The sequence below is a fragment of the Mustelus asterias genome, chromosome 1 (assembly GCF_964213995.1).
Source record: "Mustelus asterias chromosome 1, sMusAst1.hap1.1, whole genome shotgun sequence".
Taxonomy (NCBI): domain Eukaryota; kingdom Metazoa; phylum Chordata; class Chondrichthyes; order Carcharhiniformes; family Triakidae; genus Mustelus; species Mustelus asterias.
The window spans coordinates 109,300,581-109,320,604 of NC_135801.1; the positions used below are offsets into that span (position 1 = coordinate 109,300,581).

Genomic DNA, 20,024 nt, shown 5'->3' on the forward strand with positions numbered 1-20,024 from the left:
CTTCTTAAATGTTCCTAAAGTTTCTGACTCCACTATCCCTGCAGGCAGTCCATTCCATATCAAAGACTATTTCCTCGGGTGGATGGAGCTATTACAAGGGGGCATAACTATAGGGTTCGTGGTGGGAGATACAGGAAGGATATCAGAGGTAGGTTCTTTACGTAGAGAGTGGTTGGGGTGTGGAATGGACTGCCTGCAGTGATAGTGGAGTCAGACACTTTAGGAACATTTAAGCGGTTATTGGACAGGCACATGGAGCACACCAGAATGATAGGGAGTGGGATAGCTTGATCTTGGTTTCAGATAAAGCTCGGCACAACATCGTGGGCCGAAGGGCCTGTTCTGTGCTGTACTGTTCTATGTTCTATCCCAACCACTCTCTGAGTAAGAAACCTACCTCGGACATCCTTCCTATATCTCCCACCATGAACCCTATAGTTATGCCCCCTAGTTACCGCTCCAGTTACCCGAGGAAATAGTCTTTGAACGTTCACTCTATCTATCCCCCTCATCATCTTATAAACCTCTATCAAGTCTCCTCTCAACCTCCTCCGCTCCAAAGAGAAAAGCCCAAGTTCCCTCAACCTTTCCTCATAAGACCTACCCTCCAAACCAGGCAGCATCCTGGTAAATCTCCTTTGCACTCTTTCCAATGTCTCCACATCCTTCTTGTAGTGAGGTGACCAGAACTGCACACAATATTCCAAATATGGTCTCACCAAGGTCCTGTACAGTTGCAGCATAACCCCACGGCTCTTAAACTCAAACCCCCTGTTAATGAACGCTAACACACTATAGGCCTTCTTCACGGCTCTATCCACTTGAGTGGCAACCTTCAGAGATCTATGGATATGAACCCCAAGATCTCTCTGATCCTCCACATTCTTCAGAACCCTACCTTTGACCCTGTAATCCACATTTAAATTTGTCCTACCAAAATGAATCACCTCGCATTTGTGAACTGTCTCCCTATTCAAAAAGGGAGGAAGGGGCTTAAAGCAGGTATCTACAGGCCTATTAGCCTAACATCTATTGTTGGTAAAATGTTGGAATCAATCATAATCTAATCAAACAGAATAAGTGAGGAAAGGGAAATTGTGCCTGACTAATTTATTAGAATTTTTCAAGGAAGTCTCAACCATAGGGGATAGAGGGGAACCAGTAGATGTGTTGTATTTGATTTTACAGAAGGCGTTTGACAAGGTAGCTCACAAAAGATAAATAAGAGCCCATGGTGTTGGAAGTAGTATATTGGCGTGGACAAATAGATCTTGATAGGTTTAGTAAGGGGGCCAAATGTTGGCAAAAGGAGGAAAATTTGAAGTTGTTCATTCTGGAAGGGAGAACAAAAGAACAGAGTATTATTTAAATGGAGAAAAGCTGCAGAAAGCTGCAACACAAAGGGACTTAGAGGTACCTGTGCATGAAACACAGAAGCTAGCACACAGGTGCAGCAGGTAATCAGGAAAGCTAATGGAATGTTGGCCCTTATTTCAAGAGGAATATAAGAGTAGGGAAGTCTTGCTGCAACTGGACAAGGTACTGGTGAGACCACATCTGGAGTACTGACAGCAATTTTGGTGCCCTTATTTAAAGAAAGATATTATTTCATTGGAGGCAGTTCAGAGAAGGTTCATTGGGATGATCCCCGATATGGAGGGATTGTCTTATGAGGAAAGGTTAAACAGGTTGGAACTCTACTCGTTGGAATTGAGAAGAATGAGAAATGATCTAATTGAAACACACTGAACGGGATTTTATGGCCTGGTAGTCCCAAAACTATAAAATCCCGCCCAAGGTCAATGGACCTTTCCATTGTCCGCCTCCTCCCCCTCTCTGATTCCTGTGGCGGGTGGGATGGTAGAATTCCGGCCATAGGATTCTTAAGGGGCTCTCTCTCAAAGGGTTGTGAGTCTTGGTAACTCCTTGCCACAGAGAGCTGTGGGGAAGAGTTTAAGGCTGAGACAGATAGATTTTTGATCAGTGAGGGAATCAGGGGTTACGTAGAAAGGGCAGGAAAGGACCAGCCATGATCCTATTGAATGGCAGAGCAAGCTCAAGGGGCTGAATGGACTATTTCTGTTCATATTTCTTATAGTCTTATGAAGCTAATTTTCTACGTTTTTAAAGAAAGAGTTAGGAGTGGGACCTCAAAAACTTTAAGTTGTCCAGTCAGTTTATGAAAATGGTTAAGAGCATCAATTTTAAAAAGAGAGGTGAAGGATAGTTCTAATAGAAACAGAAACAGAAGGGCTGAAGAAGGAAAAAACGTCATAGTGTCAGAGATCATCCTTCCATCTTGATGCTTGTCTGTGTCATTTTCGTAAGGCTGCCTCGTTAGCACCTGATGATAATTTGGGAATGTAGGGACATAGGATTTAGCAGTAGGAGCAGTCCCTTCAAGCCTGCTTCTTCATTGAATAAGATCACTGTTTGTTTATTTATTAGCGTCGCAAGTAGGCTTACATTAGCACTGCAAAGAAGTTACTGTGAAAATCCCCGAGACACCACACTCTGGTGCCTGTTCGTGTACACTGAGGGAGAATTTAGCATGGCAAGTCTTTCGGACTGTGGAAGGAAACTGGAGCGCCCGGAAGAAAACCACACAGATACGGGGAGAATGTGCAGACTCCACACAGCCAGTGACCCAAGCCGGGAATCAAACACAGGTCCCTGGCACTGTGAGGCAGCAATGCTAACCACTTTGCCCCCAGAATGATTATGGCTGATCTGGTTATGTCTCCACTTCACTTTCTTGTCTGGCCATATAACCTTTGACTCCATTATCTATCAAATATCTGTCTACCTCGAGTAAATTAAATGACTCAGCCTCCACTGGTTTTTGGGGAAGAGAATTCCACACACTAATGACCACATGACAGAAAAAACTTCTCCTTATCTCAGTCTTAAAACGGTATACCCTTTATTCTTAAACTGTGTCCTCTAATTCTAGTCTCTCCCACAAGTAGAAACATCCTCCTGGCTACCCTATCAAATCCCCTCAGGGATGTTTCAATAAGAATCTCTAGGTAGGACTAATCCAGGCAGCTATCAGCAATGCCACAACCAGAATGGGATGTCATTACATAGAGGATAGTCTCAAATTATTTTTCTGATTGCAGTGTTTTTGGAATGATTATGGCTTCAATTTAAATGATCAGAACATTTGTTTCCAAAGTGTTTTGCTTTAGAATGTATAATCTGGTAGCAGTAAATTGCACAAACAGAGATTTAGCACAGAGGGGCGTCTTTCAGCTGGTGGTGAATTTGCACACATCTCAAAGGCTAATTTTACACAATCCCATTTCCCCACTTTCTCCTATTTTCTCAAAAGTATGTTAAACGAATCCCATTTTCTTGTTTTCTCCCCATCCTCTTCCTATAGTTTGACAATCAATTCTATAGTGTCCTTTTGAATGATGTAATCATATTGATAAATCTCTTTGTGAAACCATTTGTCTAATAGAATCATAGAGTCATAGGGCCCTATTTTACCATTTTGATTCTAAGGCTGGGCGGACTTGAAATTGGGAGTGTTTCAGATCCGACTTTTAAACCCGTTCTGAGGCGCTCCCATACACACTCTGCCTGAAAAAAATAGCAGCGATTCCGAATCATGCTGCACAAGCCTGTGGGCGGAGCTTAATGCGCCCAAAATCCTGCAGCTCCGATCAGCGCCTCCAACTGCACATGCGCAAAAAATAAATGATAGAATTTATTCTATCTGACACATCCCTCCCGGGCAGGATAATGCCTTCTCCTGGCCCCCACTGACATTGTTTTGCCCCACAACATTACTGACCCCCTTATCCCCCCACCCTCCACCACCCAGACCAATTACAGGCCCCCCCACACTTCCCCCCCACCGATCTCAGGCAGAGCGGCAGCAGACCTCCCTTCCCCCCCACCGATCTCAGGCAGAGTGGCAGCGGACCCCTCTCTTCCCCCCCACCATTGTTTCGGCACCAACAACAATCCCACCCAGGCCCTGTCCCCGTAAACCCGCATATTTGCCCCGCTAATCCCTTCAACCTACACATCCCAGGACACTAAGCGTGACCAATCCACCTAACCCGCACATCTTTGGAGTGTGGGAGGAAACCGGAGCACCCAGAGGAAACCCACGCAGACACAGGGAGAACGTGCAGACTCCGCATAGACAGTGACCCACGCCGGGAATCAAACCCGGGTCCCTGGCACTGTGAGGCGGCAGTGCTAACCACTGTGCCACTGTGCCCCCCTTTAATCTTCCCTTATGGGCAGAATTTAATGGTTGTAGCAGTGGGCCCAACTACTGACTAAAGAGTCGGTGGCCATGGCCATTTGGGGATTAAGTACCAAATAGGCAACCTTCTGGTTGCCATCCAGATTCCTGGCTCCACTGGACACAATTTCCTGCCCAACATCTTGGTGCCAGGCGTATATTCTGTGTCCCAGATCTACCAGCCAGTGGTCACTATTGGTGTCGCAATAGGCCAGAGGATGAGGATTGTCATTGATGCCCTGATGGAGGTGAGTGGAGTGGGATCACTGGGGTCTGTCAGGGAGGCCCTGGAGGAGGGAGGGGACGGGGGACTCGTTCCATGGGGAGACTTCCTATGTTTGGTGCATGAGCTTGATTCCATCACTTGCCATCCATGAGTCCCTCAATTGGACACAGAGGGCAGAATTTTCCCATTCTGCCCGCCACAGGAATCGTAGCTCTCTCCTTTATGTCAGAGGCAAGCTGGTTCACCTGTTAGTTTGCCCAATATGATGTGACCTCACCAGCCACTGGATCTATATTAGCAGCTATGAGATGAGCCCTAAATTGGCCATTTATGGGCCTCAATTGGCCTCTAGGCAGGACCTTCCCAACCCAGCCTTAATTGCGGGGAGTCAGGAAGGCAACAGCTCTTCACCCCAAGTTTACCCTCCACATTATACGGCCCACTCCGTCTCTCAGCCCAACTCTAAGGGAGTGGAGGCATTAAATTCTGCCCTATGCTCCTGAAGTTCATTTTGAAACAATCCTTGTTTGTTTATAATTTATCAACAAATGAATAGAATAGGGTTCATTTTTCCAGCAGCTCAATTTAATGTAAATGAGATTAACCTGATTGGGAAATTGGTTGGAGATGGAGATATTTCACCATTCTGCTTAGTGTGTGAACTGGATTTTCAGTTTCTACCAGGTTTGAAGGTGGGTGGGAGATACAATTTGCTGGCAGTCCCTTGGGCCCACAGGCAGAAGGTGACCAGCTAAGTTCATTAAGCATCACATAAATTTCATTAAAGGACGTCTCCAAGTTCCCAAGTGAAGTGCTCAGAAGCAGCCATCCAACAAACTGGGTGGGGCCAGTGCTTCAGGCAGGCCCTGCAGTACTTCCTGCTTGCCTGGGTGCAAGAAAAGCCACAGGTTTCCCTGGGGAGGGGATTTCTTCTTACAGTATTGTCCTTGCTCCAATAGCCATTTTTTAATTTAGATTTTGAAAGTTGGAGAGAGGGTGGCTCCATCTTGAAGTGTTCTCCTTCTACTCACCTTCCAATACAACGTGCTGTTACTTTCAGGCCAGAAGGCCTCTAATTGGCCCCCGAGCAAGAACATGACCATTGTCCTTAATTGGATGCCAAAACTGTTTCCAGGTCAATTAAGAGACATCCATGAAAATCCCAAAGAGGTGGCTGCCTCCCTGAAGCAGAGGCACCCACAGGTCCAACCTCTGCAATCCACCCTATCTATCTCCAATATAGCAAAAGACAGGGGAAAGAAACTCTTGTCCAAACCCATGAGATTTTCAATATATTTAAAATGAAAAAGACTTTGTGATGTTATTTTCATGCACCCAATTCCCATGTTCCAATGCATATTATGATAAATAATCTTTGCCATATGTATAATGGGATTCCATGATTGTCAATGAATGAGTTTTACATTAAATTCCATTTAAAAGGCCAACTAAGGAAAGAATAAAAAGAATAACTATAGTTGCCATATAGTTTACATAACTTGGAGTGTCATTGTTCCTTTCCTGCCTTCTTTCCTTACAAATCCACTCATTCCACAGGGGAATTTCCTGTACCTTCCTCAAAGAAAAGTAGGGCCAATGGAGAAATGTCAGGTAGGTTAGGTTATAACAGAGATGCTCAATGCTCAGCTTCCAGTATCTTGACACCTGTATCTTAGACAAGATATCTTCATCAGAAGATTAGAGCAGGCAGACTGTAATTCTCATTGAAGGCTGTGAGATCAGACCCAATGGCACAAATATGATGGAGTGAAGTCTGACTAACTATGATGTGTGATGATTCTTCAGAAGTAGTCCAAAGCAGACTCAATGGGACGAATGGCCTACTTCTGCTCCTATGTCTTATTATCTTATGTCACAATACATTATGCATGAAAGAAGGTGTTCCAGAGTGATAAACAAGTACTATGGCCTTTTTGCCTGTACTACCAGGATACCCTTGAACACATCCTTAGGTTCTGTGGCTTAATTGATTAAAACGCCTGTATAGTAAATCCCAGCAGAGCCTCATTCCATTAAGAGTGATCATAGTTCCAGAATTGCAGGTTGAAATTGTCCTTCCCTTTACAGTAGATTATCTACAGAGATTTGAACACAAGGACTGATGTCAGCTGCCATTATTCAGAGGTTAAAGTTTTTATAGGGCGGCACGAAGGCACAGTGGTCAGAATTGCTGCCGCACAGCGCCAGAGACCCAGGTTCAATTCTGTGTAGAGTTTACATGTTCTCCCCGTCTGTGTGAGTTTCCTCTGGGTGCTCTAGTTTCCTCTCACAGTCCAAAATGTGTAGGTTAGGTGGATTGGTGGCATAAATACACAGGGTTAAGGAGATAGGGCAGGGGTAAGATGCTCTGTCGGAGAGTTGGTGCAGATTCAATGTGTTGAATGGCCTCCTTCTGCATTGTAGGGATTCTATGATATCTGAAAGCCTTGGCACACCTACCTCATAAACTCAAGTGCTATGCTACCCCAGTCCACGATTTTAGATTTAATCTAACACATGTACAATAATATTTTTCCTTTCACTTCAGTTTTCCTTTTCATTTCTTTCCTGCCCCCTTCACAGCTGTGGAGATGCCGGCGTTGGACTGGGGTAAAACTCGTCTTGTTAAAACTCTTACCCTTCACAGCTCCCAGGGGTTAAAATATATTTTGAGCATTTAAAAAGACCAGTAAAGTTTTTAGCCTCTGTTCCGCTTCCCAATGCAAATTCACCTCATTTGCACCTTTCCAGTCCCAACACTTTGGTACATCTAATGGAGATATGAATAACTATCATGATGTGCCATCGTGCCACCCATGGTGCTAGCTGCTTTGTTGACTTATTTGGACTATTGTTAAAATTGGATGCAACACCCTGGAAAAAGTACTGCAACATACAAAAATCTGCCCTCGCATCAATCAACACTTGTGCCATCACTGTTCCTTTTTTTGAACACAGCCATCAACAGCTTTTCGTTAGCCTTTGTAATTCTATTGAGACTGAGACATTTTTCAGCATGTACAAAGTTTGTCATGTGGAAATTTTACTTCCCATATGCCCGACCCTGACTCTGCTATTATAAGCACTTGTGGGACTACTGAGCACAACAGGCAACAAAAGACGTGATTATTATTTGCATCTGGCACAGGTTTCTGCTGCATGGTCTCACTGCTCAATCTGTCTCTCAATATATATGCAGAAAATTCAATCAATAAAGCTGCCATATCTGCATGCACCAGAGATCCAGATTATAATCAGGGCACAAGTAGAGAACTATGGCACATTCACTTGATTAGGTGCTACATATATTTTCTGTGCCTAAATGATTCAATTTGCCACATATTTAAATGCAGAAATTGTCCAGCTCCAACACATTATAAATGATTGCCTTTGCACTAGATGAACCAGTTCGGTTGTTACACCTTGATTGCAATTTGGGATACCTTTGAGGTTAGCTTCAGAATATTCGTTAGTGTCAAATATCATTGACTGCAACTCAGGCTGTGAATCTCAAACAGGAAAAAGCTGACTACAGATGATTACTGATAATAAAGACATTTGCCAAATACATCAGTGCTGAAAATTTTTAACATATAAATAATAATGTGTAGTCATTTCGGAGGCGATTACCTCTGGACACTTCCTGTGTTAAAGAGCCTCCAAGGTGACCTAACTGCAGTTTTCAATCGAATCGCCTGTTAACCCGCATTCAATGCAAGACACTGGGGGAATAATTTATCAAGGCCTATTTTTGGGCTTTGGGGTTGGGGTTGCAATGCACAATCAGCCCTTGTGTGGTCCCATTGAGGCAGGTAGCACACAAACCTTACTCTGTCTGATCTAAATGTTTTCAGTGAACAGCCCAGCAGGGAATCTGCTGTCCTCTCAGAATTGGAAGCATTCTTGCTCCCCACCACTGCCACTCCACTTGCTGCCCTCGCTCAGCCAGCCAGCCCTGACCTAAGCTGCCCATGCTGAGATTGTGCAGTCAAGCCAAGCCCACAAGACCCAGAGCTGGGGTCATCCTGAAAGGTCATCTGCAGTCTCCCTCAGTGAAAGTCAGCATCCTTTCACCAGCCATGTTGCAGCCACAGGATCTAGCACTGTGTAGGAGCACTAGGACAGGAAAAGGTGCCACAGGAATGTACAAGGATAAGAAGTTCAGCTTTCTGTTTGTTATTGAAAGTGTTGGTGGATAAGCTTTTTACGGTATGGTGGCTTTTCTGTTAGGATTCTGAACAAGTGGACACTCTGACGATATTTAGCAGATGGATTGAAGGTCAGGGATTTGTGGAACACCCTGAAGTGTGGTTGATGTCTCAGGTTGGTTGACGTCTCAGATGAGATTTTCTCAAAAGGGATTAAGTCCTGAGTTCAGGATAATGTGTAAATCCCCACCCGCAGAGGCTATCTTTCCAGAAGCAGCCTCTGAATTGGTTAATTCATGACAGCAGATGGGTGTTTCATGCAGTCAGAAGGCCAGAAGCTCAGAAACCATGGCAGTGCCAAGAAGAGAGGTGTCCGCCTCTGATGCAGCAAGGATAATGAGATGCTGTACCTTCTCGCTTACTTTCAGTGACTGATGCACGAGGACTCCAAGGTCTCGCTGAGTATCCACCTTTCTCAATTTCATCCATTCAAGTAATAATCTGTCTTCCTATTATTGCTACCAAAGTGGATAACCTCACATTTATCCACATTATATACATCGTCCATGCACATGCCCATACACTCAGCCTGTCCAAATCATGCTGAAGCATCTCTGCATCCTCCTCACAGCTCACCCTCCCACCCAACTTTGTATCATCTAAAAATTTGGAGATAATACATTCAGTTCCCTCTTCCAAATCATTAATATATAAAGTGAATAGTTGGGGTCCTAGCACAGATCCCTGCAGAACCTCACTAGTCACTTACAGCCAATCAGAAAAAGATCCATTTATGCCAACTCTTTACTTCCTATCTGCTAACCAACTTTCTTTCCATCTCAAGACATTACCTGCAATCCCATGTGCTTTAACTTTCCCTGCTAGCTAACTTTCCCTTCTGAATCAATCCCTTGGTCCTCTTTTGCTGAATTTTAAACTGCTCCCAATCCTTAGGCCTATTGCTTTTTCTTGCCAATTTGTATGCTTCTTCCTTGAATCTGATACTATCTCTAATTTCCCTTGTAAGCCATGGTTTGGCCACAATTCCCTTACCACTCTTGCACCAAACAGAAATAAACAACTTCTGGAATTCACCTATTCATTCTTTAAATGCCTGCCATTGCCTTTCCACTGTCTTTCCTTTCAGTAATGTTTCGCAGTCCACCCTGGCCAATTCATGCCTCATTCCACCATAGTTACCTTTATTGAGATTCAGGACCTTGGTCTCAGAATCAACTACATCACTATCCACCTTGACAAAGAATTCTACTGTCTCATGGTAACTCGTCTCTAAAGGTTCTCTCACAACTAGATTGCCAACGAATCCTTTCTCATCGCACAACACCCAGTCCAAGCTGGCCTGCTCCTTGTTGGTTCCTCAACGTATTGCTCCAGAAAACCATCCCGTATGCACTCCAGAAATTTCTCCTCTGTGTACTGTGACTAATTTGACTCTCCAATCTATATGCAGGTTAAAATTATCCATGATCACAGATGTTCCTTTAACGCATGTGTCTCTGACCTTCTGTCTAATGCTTTTCCCACCATGACTACCCCCACCAATGTTTTTTGCCCCTTGTTGTTTCTTAACTTGATCCAGACAGATGCCACATCATCTATGCTAATATCTTTCCTCACATATCAATAACGTCTTTGATCAACAATGCAATTCCACCGCACTTTCCTTTCTGTCTGTCCTTCCTAAACACTGAATAGCCCTCAATGTTTAAGTTCCCATCCTTGGCCACCTTGGAACCACGTCTCCGTAATACCAAAAATATCATACCCCTTTACATCTATCTGTGCAACTAATTCATCCATTTTGTTTCAAATATTCCGAGCATTCAGGTACAAAACCTTAAGGTGGGCACTTTTAACATTTCTTTTTCCTTTCCTACTATTTTTACTCGGTCCTTTTCTGACTCTTGCCCTTGATTTCTCTGCCTATCATTTTTCTTATTCTCTTTGCTGTCTTTTCTTCTTGGTTCTTAATTCCCCTGCTCTGAATCCTTTCAAGGGTTTCCACCCCCCTGCCATATTAGGTTAAACCCTCCCCAACCACTCTAGCAAGTACCCGCCCCCCCCCCCCCCCCCCCCCCCCCACCCCCACCCCACACCACCTGCTCCAGCCAAGGACATCAGTCCCGATCCTGCCCGGGTCCGGTTTGTGCAGGTCCCACCTCCCTCAGAACCGATCTCAATGCCCTAGGAATCTGAAACCATCCCCCTCACATCATATTTTCAACTACATATTCATCCTATGTATCCTGGTGTTTCTACTCTGGCTAGCACGTAGCACAGGTAGTAATCCTGAGATCATTACCTTTGAGTTCCTACTTTTCAGCTTGCTTCCTAGCTCCCTATATTCTGTTTTTAGGACCTTGCCTCCTTTTTCACCTCTGTCACTTGTACCAACATGTACTATGACCACTGGCTGTTTGCCCTCCCCCTTCAGAATGTCCTGCAGCCGCTCCGAGACATCCTTGACTCGAGCACTAGGGAGGTAACATACCATCTTGGAGGCTCATTTGTGGCCACAGAAAATCCTATCTATTCCCTTTACAATTGAATCCCTACATATGTACATCCTAGCGATGACTGCAACACTATATTCTACACCCTCTCCTTACCTCCTCCCCTATGTACTCTATGAACAATATGCTTGTCTGAATAGTGCACAAGAAACAATACTTCTTTTTCACTGTATACCAATGCATGTGACAATAAGAAATCAAATCAAAAAATCTTAATTTGGTCTCATTAATCAATCCTCAGAAATATTCATGCACCTGATCAGTTAATTATTTAATAGCTTCTGACAGGGAATGACGGCATCTTATTTTATTGTAAATCACTTCAAAACACACATAATAATCCTTTCGCAGATGTTTGTGTCTGCCACAAAAATTCTGTAAGCAGCCTACCATTTGAAAACAATCTCCAATAATGGAACGAAGTTGTCCTCATGCATTAATTATTAGCATCTCAACTATCTGCTACTGAGGAGTCACTTTGGAGCTGCACTTTCACTGTTCTCTTTGTGGTGGAATCATAAATGTGTGCTTAAAGAGCACTTTTAAGATTTCACAGTAAATAGCAAATGAAGGCAATCTTTCCACAAAGGTATATATTATAAAACCCTGTTTTATACCAAAAATGTCGTTGTTTATTGAGTGCGTTAACGTCACAGAAAAGGACAAGCTTAAAGGTTCTGTGCCTTAATGCATGAAGTATTTGCAATAAAGTAGATGAACTAATCGCGCAGATAGATATAAACGGGTATGATATAATTGGGATTACGGAGACATGGCTGCAGGGTGAGCAGGGATGGGAATTGAATGTCCCAGGGTATTCAGTATTTAGGCCGGACAGGCATAAAGGAAAAGGTGGTGGAGTGGCACTGCTGGTTAAAGAGGAAATTAACACAATAGTGAGAAAGGATATTAGCACTGACAACATGGCATCTATATGGATAGAGTTGAGAAGTACCAAGGGGCAAAAAACTTTAGTGGGTGTCATATATAGATCCCCAAACTGCAGTGGTGATGTTGAGAATGTCATTAAACACAAAATTAAAGATGCATGTAATAAGGGAATATCGGTGATCATGGGTAATTTTAATCTGCACATAGATTGAGCAAATCAAATTAGCCACAATGCTGTAGAGGAGGAATTCCTGGAGTGTATACGGGCTGGTTTTCTTGACCACTATGTGGAGGAACCAATTAGAGAGCAGGCCATCTTAGACTGGGTACTGTGTAATGAGAAGGGAATCATTGCCAAGCTGGCTGTACGAGACCCTTTGGGGATGAGCAACCATAACATGATAGAATGTTTTATCAAGATGGAGAGTGAAGTAGTTGATTTGGAGACTAAGGTGCTGAATCTTAATAAAGGAAACTATGAAGATATGAGGTGTGAGTGGCCTTGATAGACTGGAGAGAGTTACTTAAAGGGATGACAGTGGATAGGCAATGGCAAACATTCAAGGAATGCATGGGGAACTGCAACAACTGTTTATTCCTGTCTGGCACAAAAGCAAAATGCGTAAGAGGATCAATCCATGGCTTTCAAAGGAAATTAGAGATAGTGTCCGATTCAAGGAAGAAGCATACAGATTGGCCAAGAAAAATAATAGGTCTGAGGATTGGGAGTAGTTTAGAATTCAGCAAAGAAGGACCAAGGGATTGATTAAGAAGGGGAAAATACAGTACGAAAGTAAGCTTGTAGGGAACATAAAGACTGACACTAAGAGTTTCTATGGATACGAGAAGAGAAAGAGTCTGGTGAAGACAAATATAGGTCCTCTACAGACAGAAACAGGGGAATGTATAATAGGGGACAAAAAAATGGCCGAGCAACTGAATACATACTTTGGTTCTGTCTTCACTAAAGAGGACACAAATCAAATGCCAGAAATGTTGGAGAATGCAAGGTTTAGTGAAAGGGAAGAACTGAGGGAGATCAATATTAGTAGAGAAATGGCGCGAGGAAAAATTGATGGAATTGAAGGTGAATAAATCCCCAGGCTCTGATAATCTACATCTCAAAGTACCTATGGAAGTGGCTCAAGAAATAGTGGATGCATTGGTGGTCACCTTCCAGGATTCTATAGACTCTGGAACAGTCCATGCAGATAGGAGGCTGGCTAATGTCACTGCAATATTCAAAAAAGGAGGTAGAGAGAAAACAGGACCAGTAAGCCTAACATCGGTAGTGGAGAAAATTCACAAATCCATTATCAAGGACTTTATAATGGAGCATTTAGAAAGCAGTGGCAGGATCAGACAGAGTCTGGATGGATTTATGAAGGAGAAATCATGCTTAACAAATCTGTTGGAATTCTTGGAAGATGTAACTAGTAGAGTTGACAAGGGGGAGCCAGTCAATGTAGTATATTTTGACTTTCAGAAAGTGTTTGACTAAGTCCTGCATAAGAGATTATCGTGCAAGATTAAAGAGCATGGGATTGGGGGAAGTGTATTGAGATAGATAGAAAACTGGTTGGCAGAGAGGAAAAAAAGAGTAGGAATTAATGGGTCCTTTCCAAATTGGCAGGCAGTAACGAGTGGGGTGCCACAGGGATCGATGCTAGGACCCCAGCTATTCACAATATATATTAATGATTTGAATGAGGGAACAAAATGTAACATCTCAAAGTTCGTAGATGATACCAAGTTGGGTGGGAGGGTGAACTGTGATGAGGATGTAGAGGTCCTTCAGAATGATCTGGACAGATTGGGTGAGTGGGCAAATCAATGGCAGATGCAGTATAATTTGGATAAGTGTGAGGTTATTTACTTTGGAAGCAAAAACAAGAAGGCAGATTACTACCTGAATGGCTGTAAATTGGGAGAGGGGAGTGTGCAGCGGGACCTGGGTGTCCTGGTGCACCAGTTGCTGAAGGTAAGCATGCAGGTGCAGCAGGCGATAAAGAAGGCAAATGGTATGTGGGCCTTCATTGCGAGAGGTTTCGAGTACAGAAGCAGGGATGTGTTGTTGCAACTACACAGGGCCTTGGTGAGGCCACACCTAGAATATTGTGTGCAGTTTTGGTTTCCTTTTCTGAGGAAGGATGTTCTTGCTCTCGAGGGAGTGCAGCGAAGGTTTACCAGGTTGACTCCGGGGATGGCAGGACTGATGTATGAGGAGAGATTGAGTAGGTTAGGATTGTTTTCATTGGAGTTCAGACGAATGAGGGGAGGATCTCATAGAGACTTATAAAATTCTAACAGGACTAGACAGGGTAGATGCAGGGAGGATATTCCCAATGGTGGGAGAGTCCAGAACCAGGGGTCACAGGCTGAGGATTCGGTGTAGACCATTTAGGACGGAGGTGAGGAGACATTTCTTCACCCAAAGAGTGGTGAGCCTATGGAATTCATTACCACAGGAAGTAGTTGATGCCAAAACATTGAATGTATTCAAGAGGCAGCTGGATATAGCACTCAGAGCAAATGGGATCAAAGGTTATGGGGAGAAAGCAGGATTAGGCTGTTGAGTTGGATGATCAGCCATGATCGTAATGAATGGTGGAGCAGGCTTAAAGGGCCAAATGGCCTCCTCTTGCTCCTACCTTCTATGTTTCTAAGTTTCTATGTAAGTTGAAAAGGCCTAAGTGTGCTAAACAGCAAGACTCAAAATGGTTCAACGTTTGCAATAACCACATCTTGCAATTTACTAAGATATCAAACCAGATATAGCCCACCATGGACAATAAACTTAAATGAGTGTGAATTGCCATCTCCTCAACTGCTGAAAGATATTCAGACATAACCTAATTATTCAGGTGGGTGAAGACCGAATGCCCCCCTAGTGCAGGGGGCAAAGCCAGAGAGGCTTCCATTGGGGTGGTTTGGCATGGACGGGCAGAATTCATGTCCATGGGAGAGGAATCTCGGGGGGCATGTTTCCATATCCAGGAGGCCTTTCCTTTTTTTAATTATTCTTTTCACAGGGTGCCCCGATCTGTCAGGAGCCAAAGTTATTGAAGGGCTGGGCGAATTCAGACCTCGCCCCGCCACCATGGAGTCGTGGGACCCGTCTGCAGGATTTTTTTCCAGAGACTTAAAAGATTTGGTGGTGAAAGCGGCATCACAGCTGATGGGCTTCACACTGCGTTTCCTGCCCAAATTAACATTCTGGGGGGAAAAAAAGAGAAAATTCCACCCACTGATTTCCAGGGATAAAGAGCAGAAAGACAGCTGGAAGGAGACTGGTGTTTGCTTTCATTCTCTCTTTAGCCATCCTGCAAGCATGTATTCTGATCAGTCACACTCTGCAGGCAGCAGCTCCAAAGTAAAGCAGCAAACAGCTGCTGACTCCAGAGTAAAAGACAGGTTGTCCATCAACATTTTGAACATGTCAACACAGAATCCAGAAAGATCAGGAAACCCAGCTTGGAACTGTCCAAGTTATCAATCTACAGGATCCCTATGTGATTGACTCTCCTTCGGGGCCCCAACAATTTAACCTCCCCTCCCTTTGGACAACTTCCCTCTGTGTGCGTATGTGAAACTCTTGAATGCAAGTACAAGAGTCAGAGCATTTTTATTATTTATATCTAAAGGGTGTTAAGGACAATGAACATTTTTCCTTTTCTTTTAAAACGTACCAGAAAAACAGTGAAGTACTCACTGAATTACAAAGAACAATGAACAGTATAGCTCAGGAACAGGCTCTTCGGCCCAGCCAAGACGCTGAGACATGATGCTGCCTTTCTAAACTAAAGACCTTATGCCTCTACACGGTCCCTATCTCTCTATTCCCTGTCTATTCATGTATCTGCCAAGATGCCTCTTGGCAAGCAAACTGTTTTCAAAAACCTGTCGCTTTCACAAAGTGGGGGAAGGAGAAGGGAGCCATTCTGCCACTTCTCACCTGACTGTAACAGTATATCATTGTCAGTACAAATTTGTTCTAACCCCAAACAAATATTGAAGGGGAGAGAGCCGTCATCAAGTGTTTTTGGTAAAAGTTGCCTGCTAGGTGAATGCTTTGTCCCACAATGGTGCTATTTGAATTTATTTTAAATGGAAGGAATTCTCTCCTGGTATGCTGCTCAGGTATGTGTTTACTGAATCCCACTCATTGCTTTTTTGCTTCCCTGCTTTTCACATTTGCTAACCTCATGCCGTCAACTCTTCATAAAGGAAACCCTGACAAAACAACCCAGAGGCCAACCGGGAGAGGAGCAAAAATGATGCGAGGCAGAGTGTTGGCTGTGCTAATTCTCTCCTGTTTCTAGTTGTGACTGAACTTGTGGCTGCAGATTTCACAGTAAAAACATCTGTAAGAGTTAAGCAGAGCCTAACAACGAATCCATTTCTATTTATTTTGACTTATCTAAATTCTTTTGTGTCACAAAAGGACAAATGTGGGTTGAGGTAATTAATTTATTTTATTCTGTTGTTTCAACAATCACTTGCCGTCACTTTCTGTAATCTTGACTGCTCAGTTTCACTAATGCGCTGAGTGGGTGATGGCTGCGTTCCAGCTGGTGACCTCATTCTGGTGCCATGAAAGGGCTGAAGCAGTGACAGGAAAATGAAGGGATCATCCCTCCTGTGAAACCGACATCATCCTTCACCCCCTTGCCCCCTCTGACTGATGTGCCATCCACCTAGCAAGATCCTGTAATAGAGGTTATCCCTGCAATGACACAAGTGCAGCGGCCTGTGATGAAGCTCCCATAGGCACTCCCATGGCAAGAAAGAAGCCATGGGCATCTTAACCATGAGCAGGCTGCCTTTACCTCATTCGCAGGTATGGGGGAGGGGGGTAGGGAGCACCCAATAGGACAGTCATGAACACAAGGCGCCATATTTGTTTGTTCATTTTCTTCCCTTTTACGAACCAATGAGCAGACTTGTGTGTTGTTATTGGTCAATGTCATAAAGCCCATAGAGTGAAGGGCTGGGGGATGGGGAGCTGGGAGGGCTGGGTGGAGGGTGTTAGGTTTCATACAGTAGTGTGATGACTTCAGCCAGGCTAATGAGGTTGGTTTGCTAGAATATGAACTACCTGATGGGTCCTAATTGATGGTTAAATCAAGAAGCCTTATTCTCCCTATTTAAAGCAGGTGTGTCAGACTCCCAGCCTGCATTCTGCAGGGAGCTACTGGAGAGCTGGCTGTGTACAAATGTATGGTGTAAATAAAGTAACTTGGTGACGGGACTTTCACCTCCGTGGGTTTATTACAAGTACCGAAGTCTATGTTGGGGGAGACTGTTGGTGGTGGAGACCTGAGTATCATTCAATGTGGGTGGCATTCAATATGGGTTTCATTCAGGCGTGTGTGCTTACTTAATTATATCTCTCTTTGATAAAAGGTGAGTGACAGTGTCCTCGATCATAAAGTCTGAGATCCACTTGGGTGAAACATTAATGAATAAGTGTGACCCTTGGGGTCATATGGCAACCTGCTGATCCCATGAACCTTGGGATGGCCTCAGAGGTTTTCCTTTAATACCTAGGCAAGTCCTTCCACAGTGCCACCTTCATCCTCCTCTTCCCTATGCTTCTCATCCCTCTCTGAGGAATAATTGAACTCCACATCCTTCTCTTCATGTAGTTCCACATCTCTTGTTATGTTGGGCAGCATGCAGCAGATGACTGCAATGAGGCACTCTATCTGGCTCGTATTTGAGGGTTCCACCCGACCAATAAGAACATAAGAACATAAGAACTAGGAGCAGGAGGAGGCCATCTGGCCCCTCGAGCCTGCTCCGCCATTCAATAAGATCATGGCTGATCTTTTTGGGGACTCCGCTCCACTTACCCACCCGCTCACCCTTAATTCCTTTACTGTTCACAAATTTATCTATCCTTGCCTTAAAAACATTCAATGAGGTAGCCTCAACTGCTTCACTAGGCAGGGAATTCCACAGATTCACAACCCTTTGTGTGAAGAAGTTCCTCCTCAACTCAGTCCTAAATCTGCTTCCCCTTATTTTGAGGCTATGCCCCCTAGTTCTAGTTTCAACCGCCAGTGGAAATAACTTCCCTGCTTCTACCTTACCTATTCCCTTCGTAATCTTATATGTTTCGATAAGATCTCCCCTCATTCTTCTGAATTCCAATGAGTATAGCCCCAGTCTACTCAGTCTCTCCTCATAAGCCAACCCTCTCAACTCCGGAATCAACCTAGTGAATCTCCTCAGCACCCCCTCCAGTGCCAGTATATCCTTTCTCAAATAATGAGACCAAAACTGTACACAGTACTCCAGGTGTGGCCTCACCAGCACCTTATACAGTTGCAACATAACCTCACTGATTTTAAACTCCATCCCTCTAGCAATGAAGGAGAAAATTCCATTTGCCTTCTTAATTACCTGCTGCACCTGCAAACCAACCCCTTGAGATTCCTGCACAAGGACACCCAGGTCCCTCTGCACAGCAGCATGCTGCAGTTTTTTACCATTTAAATAATAGTTATTCCTACCAAAATGGATGACCTCACATTTACCAACATTGTACTCCATCTGCCAGACCCTCGCCCACTCACTTAGACTATCTATATCCCTTTGCAGACTTTCAGCGTCCTCTGCACACTTTGCTCTGCCACCCGTCTTAGTGTCACTTGCGAATTTTGACACACTACACTTGGTCCCCAACTCCAAATCATCTATGTAAATCGTAAACAATTGCGGTCCCAACACTGATCCCTGAGGCACACCACTAGTCACTGATCGCCAACCAGTAAAACACCCATTTACCCCCACTCTTTGCTTTCTGTTAGATAACCAATCCTCTATTCATGCAAATACATTACCCGTAACACTGTGCACCTTTATCTTATGTAGCAGTCTTTGGTCCGGCACTTTGTGGAAATCCAGAAACACCACATCCACAGGTACCCCATTGTCCACTGCACTTGTAATGTTCTCAAAGAATTCCACCAAATTAGTCAAACATGACCTTCGCTTCATGAACCCATGCTGCGTCTTACCAATGGGACAATTTATATCCAGATGTCTCGCTATTTCTTCCTTGATGATAGATTCAAGTATTTTCCCTACTACAGAAGTTAAGCTAACCGGCCTATAGTTACCCATCTTTTGTCTACCTCCTTTTTTAAACAATGGCATTGCATTTGTTATTTTCCAATCTGCGGAAACCACCCCAGAGTCCAGCGAATTTTGGTAAATTACCACTAGTGCATTTGCTATTTCTTCCGCCATCTCTTTTAGTACCCTGGGATACATTTCATCAGGACCAGAAGACTTGTCTACTTTTAGCCCCATTAACTTGCCCAACACTACCTCTTTCGGTGATAATGATAGTTTCTAGATCCTCACCTGCCATAGCCTTCTTGTCATCAATTTTTGGCATGTTATTTGTGTCTTCCACTGTGAAGACCGACACAAAATACCTGTTCAATGCCGCAGCCATTTCCTCATTTCCAGTTATTACATCCCGTTTCTCATCCTCTAAAGGACCAATGTTTAGTTTAGCCACTCTTTTTAGTTTTATATATTTGTAGAAACAATCAAGGCAACAGAAGCACATCTTCAAGATGTCAAAGGCCTGTTCATTGCAAGTACATTTTAGTAGGTGTCTTTGGTTCTAGTGTTTCTCTCCATCTTTTTGAGTGCTGGACATGTGTCAGGAGCCACCTCCTTAGAGGATAACCCATAGAACATAGAACATAGAAAAAATACAGCACAAACAGGCCCTTCGGCCCACAAGTTGCGCCAGTCATGTCGCTACCTACCTAGGCTTATATATAGGCTTACCTATAACCCTCAATCCTATTAAGTCCCATGTACTCATCCAGGAGTCGAGTTTGCCTCCACCACCACTGACGGCAGCCGATTCCACTCACCCACCACCCTCTGAGTGAAAAACTTACCCCTGACATCTCCTCTGTACCTACTCCCCACCA

The 20,024-nt window shown here is 43.9% G+C and overlaps 1 protein-coding gene across 4 annotated transcripts in view; it reads right to left on the minus strand.

Annotated features, from left to right (window-relative positions):
* LOC144495985 (BTB/POZ domain-containing protein KCTD8-like) overlaps window positions 1-20,024 on the minus strand; it is a 243,064-nt gene that overhangs the window by 83,225 nt on the left and 139,815 nt on the right. Inside the window, exon 3 of one of the 4 annotated variants that reach the window (XM_078216933.1) lies at window positions 4,570-4,575. The exons of 2 other annotated variants lie outside the window; for them this stretch is intronic. In XM_078216933.1, the coding sequence (XP_078073059.1) occupies window positions 4,570-4,575 (6 nt within the window). Of the gene's footprint in view, window positions 1-4,569; window positions 4,576-16,799; window positions 16,814-20,024 lie in introns of all 4 variants that reach the window. One more of the 4 variants, XM_078216923.1, reaches the window with a different exon arrangement.